This window comes from Bolinopsis microptera, chromosome 2 (assembly GCF_026151205.1).
Source record: "Bolinopsis microptera isolate Bmic1 chromosome 2, MBARI_Bmic_1.0, whole genome shotgun sequence".
Classification (NCBI taxonomy): domain Eukaryota; kingdom Metazoa; phylum Ctenophora; class Tentaculata; order Lobata; family Bolinopsidae; genus Bolinopsis; species Bolinopsis microptera.
In genome coordinates, this window is record NC_087073.1 from 15,276,611 (window position 1) to 15,297,242 (window position 20,632).

The following is a 20,632-nucleotide window of genomic DNA, read 5'->3' on the forward strand; positions in this document are numbered from 1 at the left end:
ATTTCGGCCCTGGAAATTTCATCTTCAAAAACTGAAAATGGGACAGAGTATGGGACAGTATGATTTTCCAATTTTTTTCGAGATTTTGACTTCCAGTACCCTAAATTGGTTTCATACCATTATCAATTAACTGACTAATTGGTTGCGGGCAAAAATTTCATCCAATCTGTCAAATGTGTGTTCAGAAATTTTCATATCTGAAAATGGGACAGAGTTTTGAAAATACAACTTTTCGTTTTGTTAAGATTTCTGCACTGAGCTTCTTTCGACCCCAATCAAACTTCCAGCACCTCAATCGTGTCATTTGGCATCTATAGTTGACTGACTAATTGGTTGCGGGTCAGAAATTCGGCCAAAACTGTAAAATTTCGGCCCTGGAAATTTCATCTTCAAAAACTGAAAATGGGACAGAGTATGGGACAGTATGATTTTCCAATTTTTTTTTCGAGATTTTGACTTTTAGTGCCCCAATTTGGTTTCATACCATTATCAATTAACTGACTAATTGGTTTGCGGGCAAAAATTTCATCCAATCTGTCAAATGTGTGTTCAGAAATTTTCATATCTGAAAATGGGACAGAGTTTTGAAAATACAACTTTTCGTTTTGTTAAGATTTCTGCACTGAGCTTCTTTCGACCCGAATCAAACTTCCAGCACCTCAATCGTGTCATTTGGCATCTATAGTTGACTGACTAATTGGTTGCAGGTCAGGAATTCGGCCGAAACTGTAAAATGTCGGCCCTGGAAATTTCATCTTCAAAAACTGAAAATGGGACAGAGTATGGGACAGTATGATTTTCCAATTTTTTTCGAGATTTTGACTTCCAGTACCCTAAATTGGTTTCATACCATTATAAATTAACTGACTTATTGGTTTGCGGGCAAAAATTTCATCCAATCTGTCAAATGTGTGTTCAGAAATTTTCATATCTGAAAATGGGACAGAGTTTTGAAAATACAACTTTTCGTTTTGTTAAGATTTCTGCACTGAGCTTCTTTCGACCCCAATCAAACTTCCAGCACCTCAATCGTGTCATTTGGCATCTATAGTTGACTGACTAATTGGTTGCGGGTCAGAAATTCGGCCAAAACTGTAAAATTTCGGCCCTGGAAATTTCATCTTCAAAAACTGAAAATGGGACAGAGTATGGGACAGTATGATTTTCCAATTTTTTTTCGAGATTTTGACTTTTAGTGCCCCAATTTGGTTTCATACCATTATCAATTAACTGACTTATTGGTTTGCGGGCAAAAATTTCATCCAATCTGTCAAATGTGTGTTCAGAAATTTTCATATCTGAAAATGGGACAGAGTTTTGAAAATACAACTTTTCGTTTTGTTAAGATTTCTGCACTGAGCTTCTTTCGACCCCAATCAAACTTCCAGCACCTCGATCGTGTCATTTGGCATCTATAGTTGACTGACTAATTGGTTGCGGGTCAGGAATTCGGCCAAAACTGTAAAATTTCGGCCCTGGAAATTTCATCTTCAAAAACTGAAAATGGGACAGAGTATGGGACAGTATGATTTTCCAATTTTTTTCGAGATTTTGACTTCCAGTACCCTAAATTGGTTTCATACCATTATAAATTAACTGACTTATTGGTTTGCGGGCAAAAATTTCATCCAATCTGTCAAATGTGTGTTCAGAAATTTTCATATCTGAAAATGGGACAGAGTTTTGAAAATACAACTTTTCGTTTTGTTAAGATTTCTGCACTGAGCTTCTTTCGACCCCAATCAAACTTCCAGCACCTCAATCGTGTCATTTGGCATCTATAGTTGACTGACTAATTGGTTGCGGGTCAGAAATTCGGCCAAAACTGTAAAATTTCGGCCCTGGAAATTTCATCTTCAAAAACTGAAAATGGGACAGAGTATGGGACAGTATGATTTTCCAATTTTTTTTCGAGATTTTGACTTTTAGTGCCCCAATTTGGTTTCATACCATTATCAATTAACTGACTAATTGGTTTGCGGGCAAAAATTTCATCCAATCTGTCAAATGTGTGTTCAGAAATTTTAATATCTGAAAATGGGACAGAGTTTTGAAAATACAACTTTTCGTTTTGTTAAGATTTCTGCACTGAGCTACTTTTGACCCGAATCAAACTTCCAGCACCTCAATCATGTCATTTTGCATCTATAGTTGACTGACTAATTGGTTGAGGGTCAGAAATTCGGCCAAAACTGTAAAATTTCGGCCCTGGAAATTTCATCTTCAAAAACTGAAAATGGGACAGAGTATGGGACAGTATGATTTTCCAACTTTTTTTGAGATTTTGACTTTCAGTGCCCCAATTTGGTTTCATAGCATTATCAATTTACTGACTTATTGGTTTGCGGGCAAAAATTTCATCCAATCTGTCAAACGTGTGTTCAGAAATTTTAATATCTGAAAATGGGACAGAGTTTTGAAAATACAACTTTTCGTTTTGTTAAGATTTCTGCACTGAGCTTCTTTCGACCCCAATCAAACTTCCAGCACCTCAATCGTGTCATTTGGCATTTATAGTTGACTGACTAATTGGTTGCGGGTCAGGAATTCGGCCAAAACTGTAAAATTTCGGCCCTGGAAATTTCATCTTCAAAAACTGAAAATGTGACAGAGTATGGGAAGTAGAAGGGAACTTGTGAAGGCCAGCCAACAAGTAGCCCCCAGCCACTCACAGCACGCCCCCAGGTCACGTGACAGCACGTCACAAAGGTCACGTGACAGATCGCATGACATGTAACCACGTGACCAACTCGTTAATTAAATTTCAAGGTCACGTGACAAGATAATTGACCAATGAGGAGCTAGAATGTCATGATGAATCAATCAATAATCCTGTCTAAAGGATCTAAAGTCTGATTAAACGGTTGCCAAGCAGGTTCCTGTCACTTGATTACCGGTCACGTGTTTAGCTTAAGCATCATGTGACATGAATGTTATTTGAACCTCTAGATCACGTGACAGGAGTCACTTGATTACCTGTCACATGTTTAACTTTAGCATCATGCGGCATGAATGTTATTTGAGCCTATGAATGTTATTTGAACTCCAGCTCACCTGACAGCTTGTCAATCAAGCCTCAAGGACATGTAACAGATTAACCAGTGTCATGTGACATGTTCTCTAAGCAGTATATAATTAACATTGTAATATTTACCTATTCTTAACATTTTGTAATAAGTCACATTGTAACTTTGTTGCATTGACGATTAGTATTATGTGATTAAGCTCATTTATTTTAAGTTGAACAAATGAAAAAAGAAAAATGTTGAAAGGGGTTAACAATCACAAATATTAATCAGAAATCTCAATTACTTCAATACAATTGTCTTCCTCAAGCGACATGATAGTGTCAAATAGAGGGGATTTCTCAAAGATGGTTTCTGAGTGGATATCCTGCTCCCCAAACTTTGCTGAGAAGGTTATTGCTTTTGAAAACTTCATCTTTTTCATTGAAATCGATGAGATTTCAACCTTCTCAGCAAAGTATTGGGGAACATCAGAGTCATCAACAGTGGAACACCAAGTACAGTGTACTTGGGTTTCCTCGAGTGGCAGTGTGCTTTTGCAGTGTGTGTAGTTGTACACCTCTTGGTTTTCCAACGTTACAAGCTTCATGTATCGACCCGCCATTCTGTATGAGGCAGATACCTGGGAAAATATCAATTTGTTACTAAATAAAGCCTCATATTCAATATCAGAAAAATACCATAAAATGTAACTCCAAACATAACAACAAAAACAAGTTCAACTCAATAATCAAACTAGTTATGTATCAGATTGTCAATATGAGGAGAATAAATTCAAGGGGTAGATTATACAAAAGATATTTAAAAAGAGTGCTTACCGTCCCTCCTACTAGTCGTTTAGCAGTTCGTTTGAGATGTCTGTCCCATACATTGAATTTGTGAACTTTCAGTTCAAAAGGAACCCTCGATGTTATTACTATTTTTACATATTGCTCCACAAAACAAATGTTCTTTATTGTACCACAGATTGTCATGATGGTAGCCATATTATCAACAAAATATCAATCGTATAAACAGCAGGATGAATTATCTCAGCATTAACCAACGTATTTATACCCACTCCGTTAATTACTGTAAATGTCCATTCGTGATATGAAATTACTTTTGAACAGTTACAATTTCATGAGGTAGTAGGGAGCTGTTGTGAGCGAGCGTGGAAGCCTTATACATAGATCTGACAGATGTGCGGGAAACCTTATTCATAGATATGCAAGGTAACCAGCTAAGAGGATTAATTTTTTCTGCTCGTCCATCCCACTTATCAGTTCCACTATAATGATGTGAAACTTGGTTGGTTTAGATCAAATTCATATACAAATTTCCTCTAATTACACCAGGTTGACAACCTGTTTAATTTTTGCAGCAAAAACATCATAGAAACTATGGCAGAGATCTGACAACCTTGATGAGGATTAATTTTTCTGCTCGCCCTCACTTATCAGTTGGAAAATAATGTTGCAGAAATTGGACAGTATAAACCAACTGGCGTCAATTTCTTACACTTACAGTTTTACCAGATTGGTAATCTTAAAAAATCGGTGTTTTTAATGAGTTCCTATTAAAGGAACCGTCAAAGTATCATTAATCTGATAAAAATTTGACAACAACTGTGAGAACGTTTCTGGAGTATAAGAAATTTCTTAATATGAAAGAGAATCTAATTAATATTTCCTGATAAACAATCAACGTCATACTTATGACTCAACCCGCTCACCTCCTCCCCTAGAATATAGGATCGATATATCTACCAATGTATGTGGTTAAGTCACATGATATCATGTGAGTGAGGTTCTTACTTCATGTTACGTAATATATTGGTTTATAAGCAAGTGCAACTAAGAAAAAATTTATTCTCGTTGTGACAGTTCTACTTTGCTGCTTAACATATCATGTTGACTCAACAGATTACTTGTGTTAGATGTGATAAAACCCTAGAATATCGTCGTTTCAGAAGAGATATAGAAACTGAAGACAGCAACTCAACTCTAGAACACCTCCAAGAATTCCTGGCAGATATACCGCTCAGCGAGGATGTCATTCTTCTCGGTGACTTTAACGCTAGAACTGGCACAATGGATGACATGATGTCTGACAATAGACACTTGAAAGACTACGAACTTAACGCCCATTACTGCAAACAGCTGACGAAACGCAACAACTCGGACCTTAAGCTGATCACAAACGGGCGACCCTTCATCGAACTCCTGCAAACAACTGATCTAGTCATTCTCAATGGTAGGACCCTGGGTGACATTTTTGGTGCACCCACTTGTATTCAACGCCACGGTGTTAGCACTGTTGACTATATCTGCGTATCCACGAGTCTCCACGATAAAATTCGTCAACTCAAAATCGAGAGCATATTCCAGTACTCCGATCACATGCCACTCTCTATGACTATCTCTACCAATCATCTAAAGAGGATCTCTACCAGTAATGACACTAAAGACATCCAGGATACACCCAAATCCTTCAAATGGAACGCTCGGCACAGAATGATCAGGCATTTAAGGACAAAATAGAACACCTCCTTAACCAACCAGCGAATACAGCAGACGAAGCAGCACGGCTCAATAGAGATTTGGTCGCAACATACCACAACCTTGCGAATTCGGTTACTACAACCAAACGTGGAACACGTACTAACAAGAAAAAATGGTTTGATCTTAGCTGCAGGCGTGCGAAAAGGGAGGCTAGCAGAGCTGACAGGAATGCAAATCGCAACCCACACAGCAAATGCAATTTCCTTCGCAATCAGCACTTTCTCAAAAAAAAAGGAGTACCGGGCTATTAAGAGCACGAAAAAGGGGAAATATCTGTTCGAGATGAATCAAAAGATAAACGAAAGTGGTAATGTTAACTGGGTGGCGCTCAAGCAACTGTCCGAACAACACAAACTCAAAGATGAAGAGCCATTTGACATCTATGATCTTCTCCTCTTTCATACATTTTTTAACGACCTTTACAACCGTAAGTGTAGTAAGAATCACCACTCAGATGATGACGTCGTCTCTACTCCCACAACCGACGAGCTGCAGAACACTAAAAACCTAGTCGACAGTTTGAATCGAGACTTCACCTTACAGGAGACAAAAGATGCGATCAAGAAACTGAAGAACAACAAGAGTGTGTCCGATGACCTGATATCAAACGAGATGCTGAAAAACTCCAACGAGCATCTCCAACTTGTTCTAGTTAAGCTTTTCAATGCCTGTCTTCAGTGCGGAACCTACCCTTGGAACAACTCTATCACAACTCCACTCCATAAAAAGGGTGACCGTCAGAACCCCGATAACTATCGGGCCATTACCATTGGCAGCTGTCTTGGCAATCTATTTTCGAACTTGCTCCTTAAACGGCTGATAGAATTTAGGGAAATAGCTTGTCCCGACCGACCGTATCAACTGGGATTCAGGAGTGGAGCACAATGTAATGACCACTTGCTCACCCTGAACACTATCATAGAGAAATATGTCAAAAAAGAGAAGAAGCGACTATTTGCCTGCTTCGTCGATTATCGGAAGGCATTTGACAGTGTATGCAGGGATGCACTTCTGTTCAAACTGGGCAACATGGGTCTCTCAGGCAATTTCTTCACTTGCATCAGCCACATGTATAACAACTCGTCAACCCGAGTTAAGCTGATCCAAAAGCTTTCCGCTGCTATCGACGTTACGATCGGCACAGAACTAGGGCACCCGATGTCCCCTGAGCTCTTCAAAGTTTATATCCACGAGCTTTCCATCAGACTGGAACAAATCGAAGAGTTGAATGTCCCAATTTTAAACGGCATCAAAGTAAGCCACCTCCTATGGGCTGACGACTTAGTCCTCTTAGCACTTGACGCGTTCAGCCTACAATCGTTGCTGAATTGCTTGCACGACTATGCAGAAAAATGGGAGTTATCAGTGAACATCAACAAAACCAGTGTGATGGTCTTCAATACAAGCTCACGAACACTTAAATGTTCTTATGGCTTTAAACTAGGAAGCCTAGACATTATACCAGTAAAAAGATACTGCTATCTCGGAATTCAATTCTCTCTGAATGGATCGTTTAAGCAATCTATCGACGAACTTAGGAAGAAAGCTCTACGCTCATTCTTCTCAATGAGGCGAATTATCAACACGAAAGCGCTCACTACCAGCACGATGCTTAAACTCATCGATAGTCTAGTAAAGCCTGTAGCGACCTATGGATGTCCCGTCTGGCTCTCATCAACAAACATCGTAAAGGCTATTCTGTCGAAAAAAGAAGAAGTGAGCCTGCCTAAATCTGCAGCTAAAGATCCGCTCGAAACAACTCATCTGAAGATTCTCAAATGGATACTAGGCGTTCACAAGAAAGCTAATAACAACTTCTGCTATGTTGACACTGGTAGAACCCCCTGGACAGTTATCGTCATTCCCCAATGTTCAGCTTACTTCCATCGGGCATCCCTGGCGGTAGAAGGTAACGTGAACACTCTTTTGCACCACACCTTTCAAGAGCAAAAGCTACTGAATCTAACCTGGTATGATTCGTGGTCAACTATTGACAAGATGAGTACCGTCTCCAAGCCGCAGTTATCACCCACCCCGCTTGTGAGTACATACATGAGACATTTGTTGACCACTGGAAGAGAGATCTCCTCAACCAGCCCAAAATGTCATTCTACACAGCGGTTAAATTCGAGTTGGGCGAAGAACCCTATTTACAGCTCCCCTGCAGGCTTAAAAGGGTCAATATTGCTAAACTCCGATCTAGCAGTCACGATCTTAGGATAGAAAAAGGTCGCTACACCAAAGATCAACTCAACACAGCTCCTAAAACGTGTCGCTTCTGCTGCTCCTCAGAAACGGATGTCATACGTTTTTTAGAAGAGCTCCCCTTCTTTGAAACTCCTATTCTAGAAACCGAAACCCACGTCTTAACTAAGTGCCCCTACTACCATCAACTCAGGTCCAACCTCTCTGACAACCTCAAAAGTCTGTTGATGCTAAAAGAATATGGAGCCATAATGAACTCAACCCATATAAAAGAGTTCGGGAAGTACCTTACAGACTCCTCAAATCTACGTAATCCTCCTGAAACGTCTTTTAACCCTCGCCAACAGATGTAGTACTCGAACTTTATTTACTGTATTACCTTAAATTATTATAAACGATCTTCTTTTATTTTCGTGAAATTGTAAACGGTTAAATTTTACTACTATTAAATGATTCAGTTTTGATACTTTTATTTATTGATTTATTCATTCTTGTATAGCCAAGACGAGTCCGTTAGTATTCTATTTGGTAATTTCATGTTTAATCCTGTTTAATCTTATATTTGATCCTTCGAACAGCTGTTGAGCAATGAAACGCAAACATAATCTTAGCAAAATGAATATATTTCTTTTATCTTCAGCATTTAATCAGTCACATAATCTGAGAATATCAATGGTTAGTTTGAAAATGTCAAAAATTCTCATCAAAAATGTAGTAAAGTCTCAAAAAATTAATTTAGCATCTCGTAAAAATGGAATAGTTTAAAATCGGAACAAAATTAATCGCATATATTATAATAATGTGGAGTCTGCAGTAATCCTGTTTAATCCTGTTAATCTGAAAATGGGACAGAGTTTTGAAAATACAACTTTTCGTTTTGTTAAGTTTCTGCTGTGAGCTTCTTTCGACCCGAATCAAACTTCAAACACCTCAATCATGTTTTTTGGCATCTATAGTTGACTGACTAACTGGTTGCGGGTCAGAAATTCGGCCAAAACTGTAAAATTTCGGCCCTGGACATTTTATCTTCAAAAACTGAAAATGGGACAGAGTATGGGACAGTATGATTTTCCAATTTTGTTCGAGATTTTGACTTCCAGTACCCTAATTTGGTTTCATACCATTATCAATTAACTGACTAATTGGTTTGCGGGCAAAAATTTCATCCAATCTGTCAAATGTGTGTTCAGAAATTTTCATATCTGAAAATGGGACAGACTTTTGAAAATACAACTTTTCGTTTTGTTAAGCTTCTGCTGTGAGCTTCTTTCGACCCGAATCAAACTTCCAGCACCTCAATCGTGTCATTTGGCATCTATAGTTGACTGACTAATTGGTTACGGGTCAGAAATTCGGCCAAAACTGTAAAATTTCGGCCCTTGAAATTTCATTTTCAAAAACTGAAAATGGGACAGAGTATGGGACAGTATGATTTTCCAATTTTTTTCGAGATTTTGACTTCCAGTACCCCAATTTGGTTTCATACCATTATCAATTTACTGACTAATTGGTTTGCGGGCAAAAATTTCATCCAATCTGTCAAATGTGTGTTCAGAAATTTTCATATCTGAAAATGGGACAGAGTTTTGAAAATACAACTTTTCGTTTTGTTAAGATTTCTGCTCTGAGCTTCTTTCGACCCCAATAAAACTTCCAGCACCTCAATCGTGTCATTTGGCATCTATAGTTGACTGACTAATTGGTTGCGGGTCAGAAATTCGGCCAAAACTGTAAAATTTCGGCCCTGGAAATTTCATCTTCAAAAACTGAAAATGGGACAGAGTATGGGACAGTATGATTTTCCATTTTTTCGAGATTTTGACTTCCAGTACCCCAATTTGGTTTCATACCATTATAAATTAACTGACTAATTGGTTTGCGGGCAAAAATTTCATCCAATCTGTCAAATGTGTGTTCAGAAATTTTCATATCTGAAAATGGGACAGACTTTTGAAAATACAACTTTTCGTTTTGTTAAGATTTCTGCTGTGGGCTTCCTCCGACCCGAATCAAACTTCCAGCACCTCAATCATGTTTTTTGGCATCTATAGTTGACTGACTAACTGGTTGCGGGTCAGAAATTCGGCCAAAACTGTAAAATTTCGGCCCTGGACATTTTATCTTCAAAAACTGAAAATGGGACAGAGTATGGGACAGTATGATTTTCCAATTTTGTTCGAGATTTTGACTTCCAGTACCCTAATTTGGTTTCATACCATTATAAATTAACTGACTAATTGGTTTGCGGGCACAAATTTCATCCAATCTGTCAAATGTGACTACTAACTTGGTAACTTGGTAAGGTTTATCCTCGTAGCAGGAAGGGTCATCAGATGTCTGACCACCGTGATGGCGTGTAGTCTACCAAGGAATTCGACCAGCTGCACGTATAACCGGAAACCGGAGGGTTGTCCGGTATCAAAACAAGAAACTTCGACAAACTGACTTTGAAGCTGGCAAACGTTTTCTCGGCTTTCACTTGACTCGGCACCTTATTCCACAGTTTGGATCCTTTTACTGCGAACGAGCTATCGTACAGTGTCTGGTTTCTCATCGAACTCGACTTTGATAGAGAAGGAACAACTGCTTTAGTGCCATATCTGGATGTTTCCACAAACTCGATGCTACAGCTATTTGGAACAACGTAATGGTACGTTTTCCACATCATCAAGATGATGTATCTCTCCCTTCTCCGTTGCAGGGACATTAACTTCAAATGAGCTAGCCTCTCCCAGTAGTTTAAGCTGTATAAACCACCAATGCGGCTTGTAAAGGTACGCTGGACCCCCTCCAAAAGCTGAATCTCTGTCGTCTTGACTGGGTCCCACAGCGGACAACAGTACTCCAATAAGCTTCTGACTAGAGACTTGTAGAGGGTCATCATAACCACTTTATCCCGTGTCTTAAACACACTGAACACCCAAGACAGTTTATTTCTAGCTTTGGTGACCATATCCCCGACGTGTTTAGACCAGCTCAGATCGCTTGACACTTTTACACCAAGGTCTCTAACGTTTTCTACGGGATAAAGAGTGACGTCACTAGAAACCTTGTAGAGGAGACTTTCTACGTAGAAGGGAAGTTCACTTGATAAGTTCCTCTTATTGTGTAGGTGGTTTAGGAGTTCGAACTTCTGCTCGTGTAACTTCATGTTGTTACATAGGGACCAATCTATAATGCTGTAAAGATCAGTCTGAAGAAGTTGGCAGTCTTCAAGGCAGCTAATTTGCTTGGAAACCCTAGTATTAGTAAGGGGAAAAGTGGCATTCCGTTGGATTCGAATGTTCACAAGGATTTCTCAACGGAATATGGTAGTTAGGACCCCTACGAACATAATTAGACTTGTTGCCAATTTTGTATCTCAACGGAAACACCACTTTTACCACTTTTTACCACCTTTGTACCACTTTTCTGGTTTGCCAAATATCTTTAGTTGTGAACATCATAGAAGGCTGCAAATTAACCTAGAATGTTTATCTTATCAAGGAGTAAAACTTTTGTATCAAAAGTTTTTACATTGGACAATCAGCTAATTGGATAATTACCAATTAGTTAATCACCAAAAAAAGTGAAAATTTTTTATTGGCTTAAAATGATTGAAATCGTTTGAAACACGGAGAAATGTAGTTTTTAGAAAAACTTCAAAAATTTTTCACTTACAATTTTTTTTCGAGACTTAAAAAAAAAAAGTTTGAAAATTTGAAAATATTTTTTTCCGCCAAAAGTGATCGAATTGCATGAAACGTGGATAAAAATGCTTTGCAGAAAAACTTCGAAGATTTTTAGATTGGGGAATACTAAAATCATCAATATTTGAAGTTGGAGTTCAGTAAATCTCGACATATTTTAGTAATTAGGAATAGCTTAGCGGAAAGGGCTGGACCTGAAAAAGGTTAACCACACAATATTAGAGTTTCATAACTAATTACAATACAGCTTTATCAAATTCCACATAAAGAAACAGCACAAAAGGACCATTTAAGATCGAACCGATTTTACCTGCTGTACTATCATTTTATTGATTTCAATGATCAAAACCTCTGTCAATCTTGCCAATCTATACCGGGTATCTGAATGTACCGGACCTCTTATTTACCTCTATAATTAGACCCAGTTGTGCAAGAAATGCGATTTCTCACAGGGGTTTCTTTAAACTGTGCACTTTTTGTCACTCTCGCAACTCGCAAGAGGCCTGGTATTATAGGGGGGGTATAGGAAGCGAGTGTAAATATACCTTCCATCATCCATTGTGGCTTTTTTGTATTGTGAATGCGCATGCCGCTTCGTTTGCTATGCCATATACCTCGAATAACCCCCATATGTCATTGCCAGGGTCGGGATAGAGCTGGAGATAGCATTGAAAAGTTGCTAGAAATAGCTAGATTTAGAGTAAACTGGTGGTAGCTGGGTGGTGCTAGCATGGATGTAGCAGAACGTAGCTACACGGGGTTTCATTGGAGTTGGTTATTTTAATGGCCAAAGAGTGCCGGAACTAAAGTTACTTAAGATTGCAGTTGAGGGGCAGTGTAAACCACGGTGTAGTCAGGGATACAGAGCTACAGTGCAGGAGTACTGCAAAAGAACAGTGCAAGTGATACAGTCTGCAACAGTAAAACTCCGAAGAAGGAGATAAGATTGTGGCTGCAGAGGAGGAGAGTAGCTGGAACCTGATTGTGTTTGTGTTGAAAGAAGAGGAGGAAGAAGAGTTTCCTGCTCTGGTAACTGTATTTTTGGAAGAGGTGGGGTGAGAACTTATTTTCAAGCGACAAGGGTGGGCTGGAAGCAACCAGATACAGCTATCCGACCTATTAAGATCACCGTCCTGAGCTTAACAGCATTTCATCAGAATCTTATGAAAACAGAGAGACTGATCACCCACCCTTTTTAGATCCAACGAAACCCTTTATATAAATCGACTTTTCTGCATGAATTACTTCATGGTATCTTCTTATCAAGGCTACAGACCTTGCCGTACCGGATTTATTGATCAAAGTGAGTCTCTTTAGCCCTCTTCTTCTTTAGAGCTTTAGGTTAGTGATCAAACTCTTCGCTACTCGCTCTTCACTGGATCTATCAGGACAGATTCACATCTTTTTAGGTCTCAACCAGCCTTAGTTTTCCTGTTTTCATCATGTAGTACGTTCTGCTACCTCCATTTTAGCACCACCCAGCTTCCATCAGTTCACTCTAAGTCTAGCTTCGTCGGCGTTTTACTGTTGCAGACTGTATCACTTGCACTGTTCTATTGCAGTACTCCTGCACTGTAGCTCTGTGTCCCTGACTACACCGTGGTTTACACTGCCCCTCAACTGCAATCTTAAGTAACTTTAGTTCCGGCACTCTTTGGCCATTAAAATAACCAACTCCAATGAAACCCCGTGTAGCTACGTTCTGCTACATCCATGCTAGCACCACCCAGCTACCACCAGTTTACTCTAAATCTAGCTATTTCTAGCAACTTTTCAATGCTATCTCCAGCTCTATCCCGACCCTGGCAATGACATATGGGGGTTATTCGAGGTATATGGCATAGCAAACGAAGCGGCATGCGCATTCACAATACAAAAAAGCCACAATGGATGATGGAAGGTATATTTACACTCGCTTCCTATACCCCCCCTATATTACCAGGCCTCTTGCGAGTTGCGAGAGTGACAAAAAGTGCACAGTTTAAAGAAACCCCTGTGAGAAATCGCATTTCTTGCACAACTGGGTCTAATTATAGAGGTAAATAAGAGGTCCGGTACATTCAGATACCCGGTATAGATTGGCAAGATTGACAGAGGTTTTGATCATTGAAATCAATAAAATGATAGTACAGCAGGTAAAATCGGTTCGATCTTAAATGGTCCTTTTGTGCTGTTTCTTTATGTGGAATTTGATAAAGCTGTATTGTAATTAGTTATGAAACTCTAATATTGTGTGGTTAACCTTTTTCAGGTCCAGCCCTTTCCGCTAAGCTATTCCTAATTACTAAAATATGTCGAGATTTACTGAACTCCAACTTCAAATATTGATGATTTTAGTATTCCCCAATCTAAAAATCTTCGAAGTTTTTCTGCAAAGCATTTTTATCCACGTTTCATGCAATTCGATCACTTTTGGCGGAAAAAAATATTTTCAAATTTTCAAACTTTTTTTTTTGAAGTCTCGAAAAAAAATTTTAAGAGAAAAATTTTTGAAGTTTTTCTAAAAACTACATTTCTCCGTGTTTCAAACGATTTCAATCATTTTGAGCCAATCAAAAATTTTCACTTTTTTTGGTGATTAACTAATTGGTAATTATCCAATTAGCTGATTGTCCAATGTAAAAATTTTTTGATACAAAAGTTTTACTCCTTGATAAGATAAACAATCTAGGTTAATTTTCAGCCTTCTACGACGTTCACAACTAAAGATATTTGGCAAACCAGAAAAGTGGTACAAAGGTGGTAAAAAGTGGTAAAAGTGGTGTTTCCGTTGAGATACAAAATTGGCAACAAGTCTAATTATGTTCGTAGGGGTCCTAACTACCATATTCCGTTGAGAAATCCTTGTGAACATTCAAATCCAACGGAACCCTTAAATCGACCACTTTTCCCCTTACTATATCGTTTGCGAAGAAGCTCACTCTAGAATGCTTAACCACGTCCTCTAGGTCGTTGATGAACAACAGGAAGAACAGCGGACCTAAAACACTGCCCTGAGGCACCCCGCTTAACACCTTAGCGCTGTCTGAATGCACACCGTTCACGACAACAACTTGGTCACGACCAGTTAAGAAGGATTGAATCCATCTTAAGAGCTTCTCCTGGAATCCATATCTTTTTAGCTTTAGAAGAAGTAGATCCAAGTCGACTTTGTCAAAAGCTTTTGCAAAGTCGAGGTAGATTGAATCGGTGTCATTTCCTTTCGTGAAACCTTCGTATATGTCGTCAAAGTGCTCCAACATTTGGGTGAGACAGCTTCTATTTGACCTGAATCCGTGCTGTTTGTCCGATAACAGATCATTAGAATCAAGGTACTGGGTCATGTGCTTTCTGACGACCCTTTCATACACCTTCACTACGTGGGAAGTCAGCGTCACAGGTCTATAGTTTACAGCTTCACATCTGCTACCTTTCTTGAAGAGAGGAGTGACATATCCGGTCTTGTAGTAGCTTGGGACGATGCCAGACGACACAGATTCTGTCCAGATGAGATAGATAGGGACCGCTAAGCTAGAGGTACATCTTTTCAGCAGGATGGAGGGGATGCCATCGGGTCCCGGTGCAGAGTCAAGCTTTAGTTCCGATATAGCGTCCTTTACGTGATCGAGAGTGAGGACAAGTTCTTTATCTCGACAAGTAATAGGCGGCACCGCAAATTCAGGCATGGATTTGTAGGGGCAGTTAGGGTCACTATAGACTGAGCAAAACTGAGTCTGGAGGATGTTCGCAAGATCCTTCTTCTCTGTGACAAGCTTATTTTCACTATTAAGAAGAGTTGTGATGTTTTGCTTCACTTTGGAGAACGATTTCGAGTAGGAATAAAAGTATTTCGGATTAGCTTTTATCTTATTCACCGCTCTCCTTTCGCCTTCATCAAAATGGTGTAGTATAGCTTCCTTAATCTCAAAACTGATTAATCCGATTTCGTCTTCAAGCTGTTTCATTCGAGCATGGTCGCCGCTGCACTCTGCCGCTGAAAGACGATTCTTGAGTCTGGACTTCTTCCTTCTCAGCGAGTTGTAGACATTCGGTTTTCCTTTAGGAGGGCGTTTCCTTGGGACATTTTCAAGACAAACGTTTAGCACTTTACGTGTAAAACTTATAGGAAATTCTTCAAAGGTAGTGGAATCTCGAACCTGTTTCCAGTCCACACTACTGAGAGCTTCGTTAAGTTCCTCGAAATCAGTATGGTTAAAATCTAGAGCCCGAAAGTTCATTTCGTCCAGATACGTGAGCTTAGCTTCCTCGAGTAATGCAGGGTTAAAAGAGAGGAGAGCATTAACCATGTTGTGATCGGACATTTCTGTAGCTTCACAGCTTACATTGCACACCAGCCGATCGTTGTTGCACATTATTAGATCCAGCACATTGCTCCCTCTGGTCGGGGTTGTAACCATCTGGCTGAGCAGGTGAGTGGACATAAACCGTATTAAACACTGAGCGGAGAGATTGGAGTCTGATCTCCCCCCCACTTCGGATCTGGAGCGTTTCCCAATCCACCTGTGGTAAGTTGAAGTCCCCTGTAACAAAGAGGTCGTAGTCGCTCGGAGCGCAGTTCTCAATAACATGAGTAAAGCTGTCCAACAGTTTTGAGAAACTGGCGGCCGTTGCATCAGGAGGTCTGTACGCCACCGCAACACAGAGTTTAGCAGAGGGGTAGAGATTGATGATTCCCTGACAAACACTATCATCAAAACTCTCTGATAGGGAGACTGGGATAGAAGATAGAGAGTACAGCATTACTCCCCCACCACTACTTTTACTGCGATCACACCGAGATAGAGAGTATCCTGGAACCTCTAACTGAGCATCATGGTGGTATGATTTCAGCCAGGATTCTGTGATGGCGATAAAAGGAAACAGGTGTCCGTCCTGTCGCTTCTCGTCTAAGTGACCTATAAGGTCCTGCAGCTTCCACCTCCCGGCACTCTTAGCGGAGGGGTTTAGAAGTAGGAGGGAAGAGAGAAGGGAGTCTGGTGCTGGGGTAGCCTGGGAACACCTAAACTCATCATCGCAGGAGCTGCTTGGGATGGGTAGAACATTTGTCCCACTGGTTGTGCTGGAGGGTGGCACACTGAGGACGGGGCACTTTGATCCATTTTCTTTTCTAGAGCTGCTAACTTGGCCGCCATCCCCGTGACCAAGTCTCGTAGCTCTAAAAAACCACTCGAACTAGAAGAAGAGTTAGACTTATAGTTAGAGGTTGTCTGCATACCGGATCTCTGATTCCTGTCCCGAGTGGGTTCTTCCTTTTTCTTCTTTCTACAAGAAAGGGGGTGAAACTTGGAACATTCTTTGTTGAGACACGATCCTCTTTCGAGTGCTACCTTGCAAATATCAGGGTGAAAAAATGCACAGTTTTTACCCTTTATACATCCCTTCTTACCAGTAAACCCAGACACTCTATACTGATTACAAACTCGGGGATGTTTGAGGGGACAACAATTTCCATTCACTGTCTTCTTTCCGCTAATTCCGTGCGGACAGTTCCAGCTCAAGAACTTCTGGCAGATTCTTTCAGTTCCTTGATTTGAATTCTCTTCAGAGAAAGACACGAATTGCTGTTGGGGGTTGTGGGTAGAGGACATCCCATCTCTACATTCCGCACATTTAGAGGGCATCAAAGCTTGGAAACCACAATAAAGACGATCCATAAGCGATTTCTTCGTAAATATCTTGAAATTGTCCTTGTCAGCGAGAGAAATTCTTAAGAATTCCGCACAATTTTCAAGTATTGGGAGAGAAAACCGATCAAAACGCTTAGTGTTAGCTGCACACGACTGAGAATTATCAAAAGCAGAAATAACCGGTCTAACGTGCATTTCAGCTTTATCAATAAGCTTCCCGATGATAATCTTAACTTTTTCACTGCCACCATTCTCAGAACTCGTAACCATGGTGTAATGTATATACAAGACAATATGTATACACACAGAGATAGCCGATGGTAACGCTTGCTCAGTAGATAAATTTGCTGATAAGCGAGCTCAATAAAACGATGCAAAAGCAATTATATATGTATATGTATGTGTTCAGAAATTTTCATATCTGAAAATGGGACAGACTTTTGAAAATTCAACTTTTCGTTTTGTTAAGATTTCTGCTGTTGGCTTCCTCCGACCCGAATCAAACTTCCAGCACCTCAATCGTGTCATTTGGCATCTATAGACATAGTTGACTGACTAATTGGTTGCGGGTCAGAAATTCGGCCAAAACTGTAAAATTTCGGCCCTGGAAATTTCATCTTCAAAAACTGAAAATGGGACAGAGTATGGGACAGTATGATTTGCCAGTTTTTTTCGATATTTTGACTAATTCCAGTACCCCAATTTGGTTTCATACCATTATCAATTAACTTACTAATTGGTTTGTAACTGACGGATCAAACTTCTGCGGGGGATAACGTATTTTTTGTTTTTTTCAAAAAACTACTTTTACCTAAACAAAAAAAACAAAGAAAGTTATCCCCCCCCCCCCCCCCCCCCAATTCTCAATTGTGATGCTATCTATAATAATTGACTAATGATAATTGGTTGCGGGTGATAATTTCAGTAAAAACTGTAAAATTTCGGTCCTTAGTCGAGAAGATTGTGGGTCAGGCAGCGACAAGATTAACAAAATAATTTTCAATTTTTTCCCTAAAACTGCTAACTTTACTGTTTGCTTAAATTATCCGGCTTCAGACCCCACTATCGTCAAAAATCTTCAAATCAAGTCTTCTCTTTATTTCGAGAAACCTGAAGGCCTTCAAAACGGCATTTCTTAAGTGAACGCGTATATTGGGGGGGGGGGGGAACTTTAATATACTTTAATATACTTTAATATACCTACATTTTCTCCATTAAAATTTTGAACCATATTAAAGTATATTAAAATGTAGGGTTTTTTTTTCAATTTTGACCCGGGATATATACTTTAATATACTTTAATATACTTTAATATACCTACATTATAAAAAATTATGTGAAAAATTTTGTTTTATTTAATGTATGGATTAGATTTACCTTTCATGTAAAGTTAGTCTTGTTCAAAGATATTGATACTTGACCAATTTATGAGCCAAAATATATGAAGTATGAGTTAGCAAATGGCTTATCTTCTAATCTACTAATTGTAGGTATATTAAAGTATATTAAAATGTAGGATTTTTTCTGATTTTGACCCGGGGATGTACATTAATATACTTTAATATGGTTGCCCCCCCCCCCCCCCCCCCCCCCCTATATTATTATTATTATTGGGGTTGGACTGTTCCCTGTACTGAGTCAAAGTGATTTTCCAGTTCCAAATAAACTGGATTCCTTGAATACGATCTTTTAAGTTCATTCTTGATAGCTCGTGGCATTGATAACAAATTAAAAACAACTTTCAATGATAAATGTAAGAGAATCACAACACAATTTTAATTAGTAATATTTCATCTTATTTAAAAGATGTTTGCCGCACTCATTCAATGAATTATCAATTATGTTGTTCCTAACACTAATTTAACTGGAAAAAGGCCTTGATTCCAAAACAAAAGCTAATACAAGTCTTTGATCATAATTTCATTTATTCGATTAGCTTCACCGCACTGAACATGACGTCAAAACAAATCATCATGACATAATCTCAACGTTCATTTAACAAGTACAATGTAACATACCGAGAAGGAAAATGTGACCAAAGTTAGCGACGAAATAGAAAATTTGCTCCTCGATTCCTACCATATTTCCTCTTAATAAGGGTACAGTATAAATTACTATACAGACAAGGAATGTAACTCTTGCCATAACAGAAATATTTTTAAAATGCATTGCTGCGTCCGTTATCTGCAGCTTAATAATAAAACACCTAGATAACTCATAAAAGCATCGCAAATGATCAGGGTAAATTCGATTTTTAATAAATTCGTCCTTTAGCTTCAAATGAAGTACGAACGGCATGACAATCTTCAGTCACAAGAACCGCTACTACTTATTAAAAACCAAATGCTATCAAAATAGTAATTTACCATTATTTAACGAGAGTCATATTATGCGTAGGTGTTCCCCACGCATATACCTTCATCCAAATTATATATCGTAACAGTAACACTACTTACTAGCATATCTTTATACAACATCAACGTCATGTATTTGAAATGAAAAACTAAATTAATTTTGATACCACGACACAAAAACTAAATTAACGATAATAATAATACAGTCCACATAATTTGAACATCCTCGCCTTTCGAGTGTCACACACAAACGAATCTCATGTAAATATACTATACATTTAGTGCAGTAACTATAGTATACATCATACTATATACAACAAATGTATAACATAGTAGTACTCAGTATCTAAAGGGTATATATAAACGTAAGGGGCGTCGCGAGTCCAGCTCACACATGCACATATTGTCCTCTCATCCTACACACCATCGGACCACGTGACTACAAACCACGTGGCTACAGACCACGTGATCTGATCACCAGTCTCCTTGATGTGTGTCGTGGTGTGATCCCACGTGTGGCGATCACCTGATCCCCCCTCCTCTAGTGACGTCACACAAGTCCGGATCACATGGTGCCTACGTAGCCGCCGTTGTAGAGTTGTTGGGGCATCTGCTGTTGAGGCATCTGCTGCTGCATCTGCTGTGGGGGTGCAGCGTACATTCCTGGCATTGGACTGTATGGGGCCGGGCCGCTCGTTATCATCAGTTGTTCCCCTGTGAGAGTAGGGTTAGTCACTAATGAGTAATTAGGTAACTGGTCAATAGGAGGGTAAATGCCGGGGATAGGGTTCCTATTACGGTTTAAACCTTTTAACCATTTGTCATAGATTGAACCTAAAATACACTAGCCAATAGTCATCAAAATAAGGCTGTAAACACTAAACATGTGATATCGGTTGTGAGGGCCAGTTACAGAGCTGTGTGCTGGATCAGACGAAGGAAACTCGAGTTTGTACATTGTACATAGATAATGTGTGTACATTGTACACAGATAATGCCACAGAATGTAAATACCAGTGCATACAAACCGGCTGAAGGGCCGGATGTTTGTGTAGCAGGAATGTAGCGAGAGTGTTTAAAATTGTATTGTGCTCACACAGATCCTGATACTCCACTAACATTACACACAGAGAATACCACGTATTATTATGAAATACTACAGCGCAATTCGAGTGTGTGTGTGTGTAA

General features: G+C 39.3%; 1 protein-coding gene across 3 annotated transcripts in view; it reads right to left on the bottom strand.

Annotated features, from left to right (window-relative positions):
* Positions 1-18,829: 18,829 nt before the first annotated feature.
* LOC134826248 (clathrin heavy chain 1-like) overlaps positions 18,830-20,632 on the bottom strand; it is a 106,863-nt gene continuing 105,060 nt past the window's right edge. For all 3 annotated transcript variants that reach the window (XM_063838553.1, XM_063838555.1, XM_063838554.1), the window contains one exon: positions 18,830-20,158. In XM_063838553.1, the coding sequence (XP_063694623.1) occupies positions 20,010-20,158 (149 nt within the window). In that variant the 3' untranslated portion in view covers positions 18,830-20,009. The remainder of the gene's footprint in view (positions 20,159-20,632) is intronic.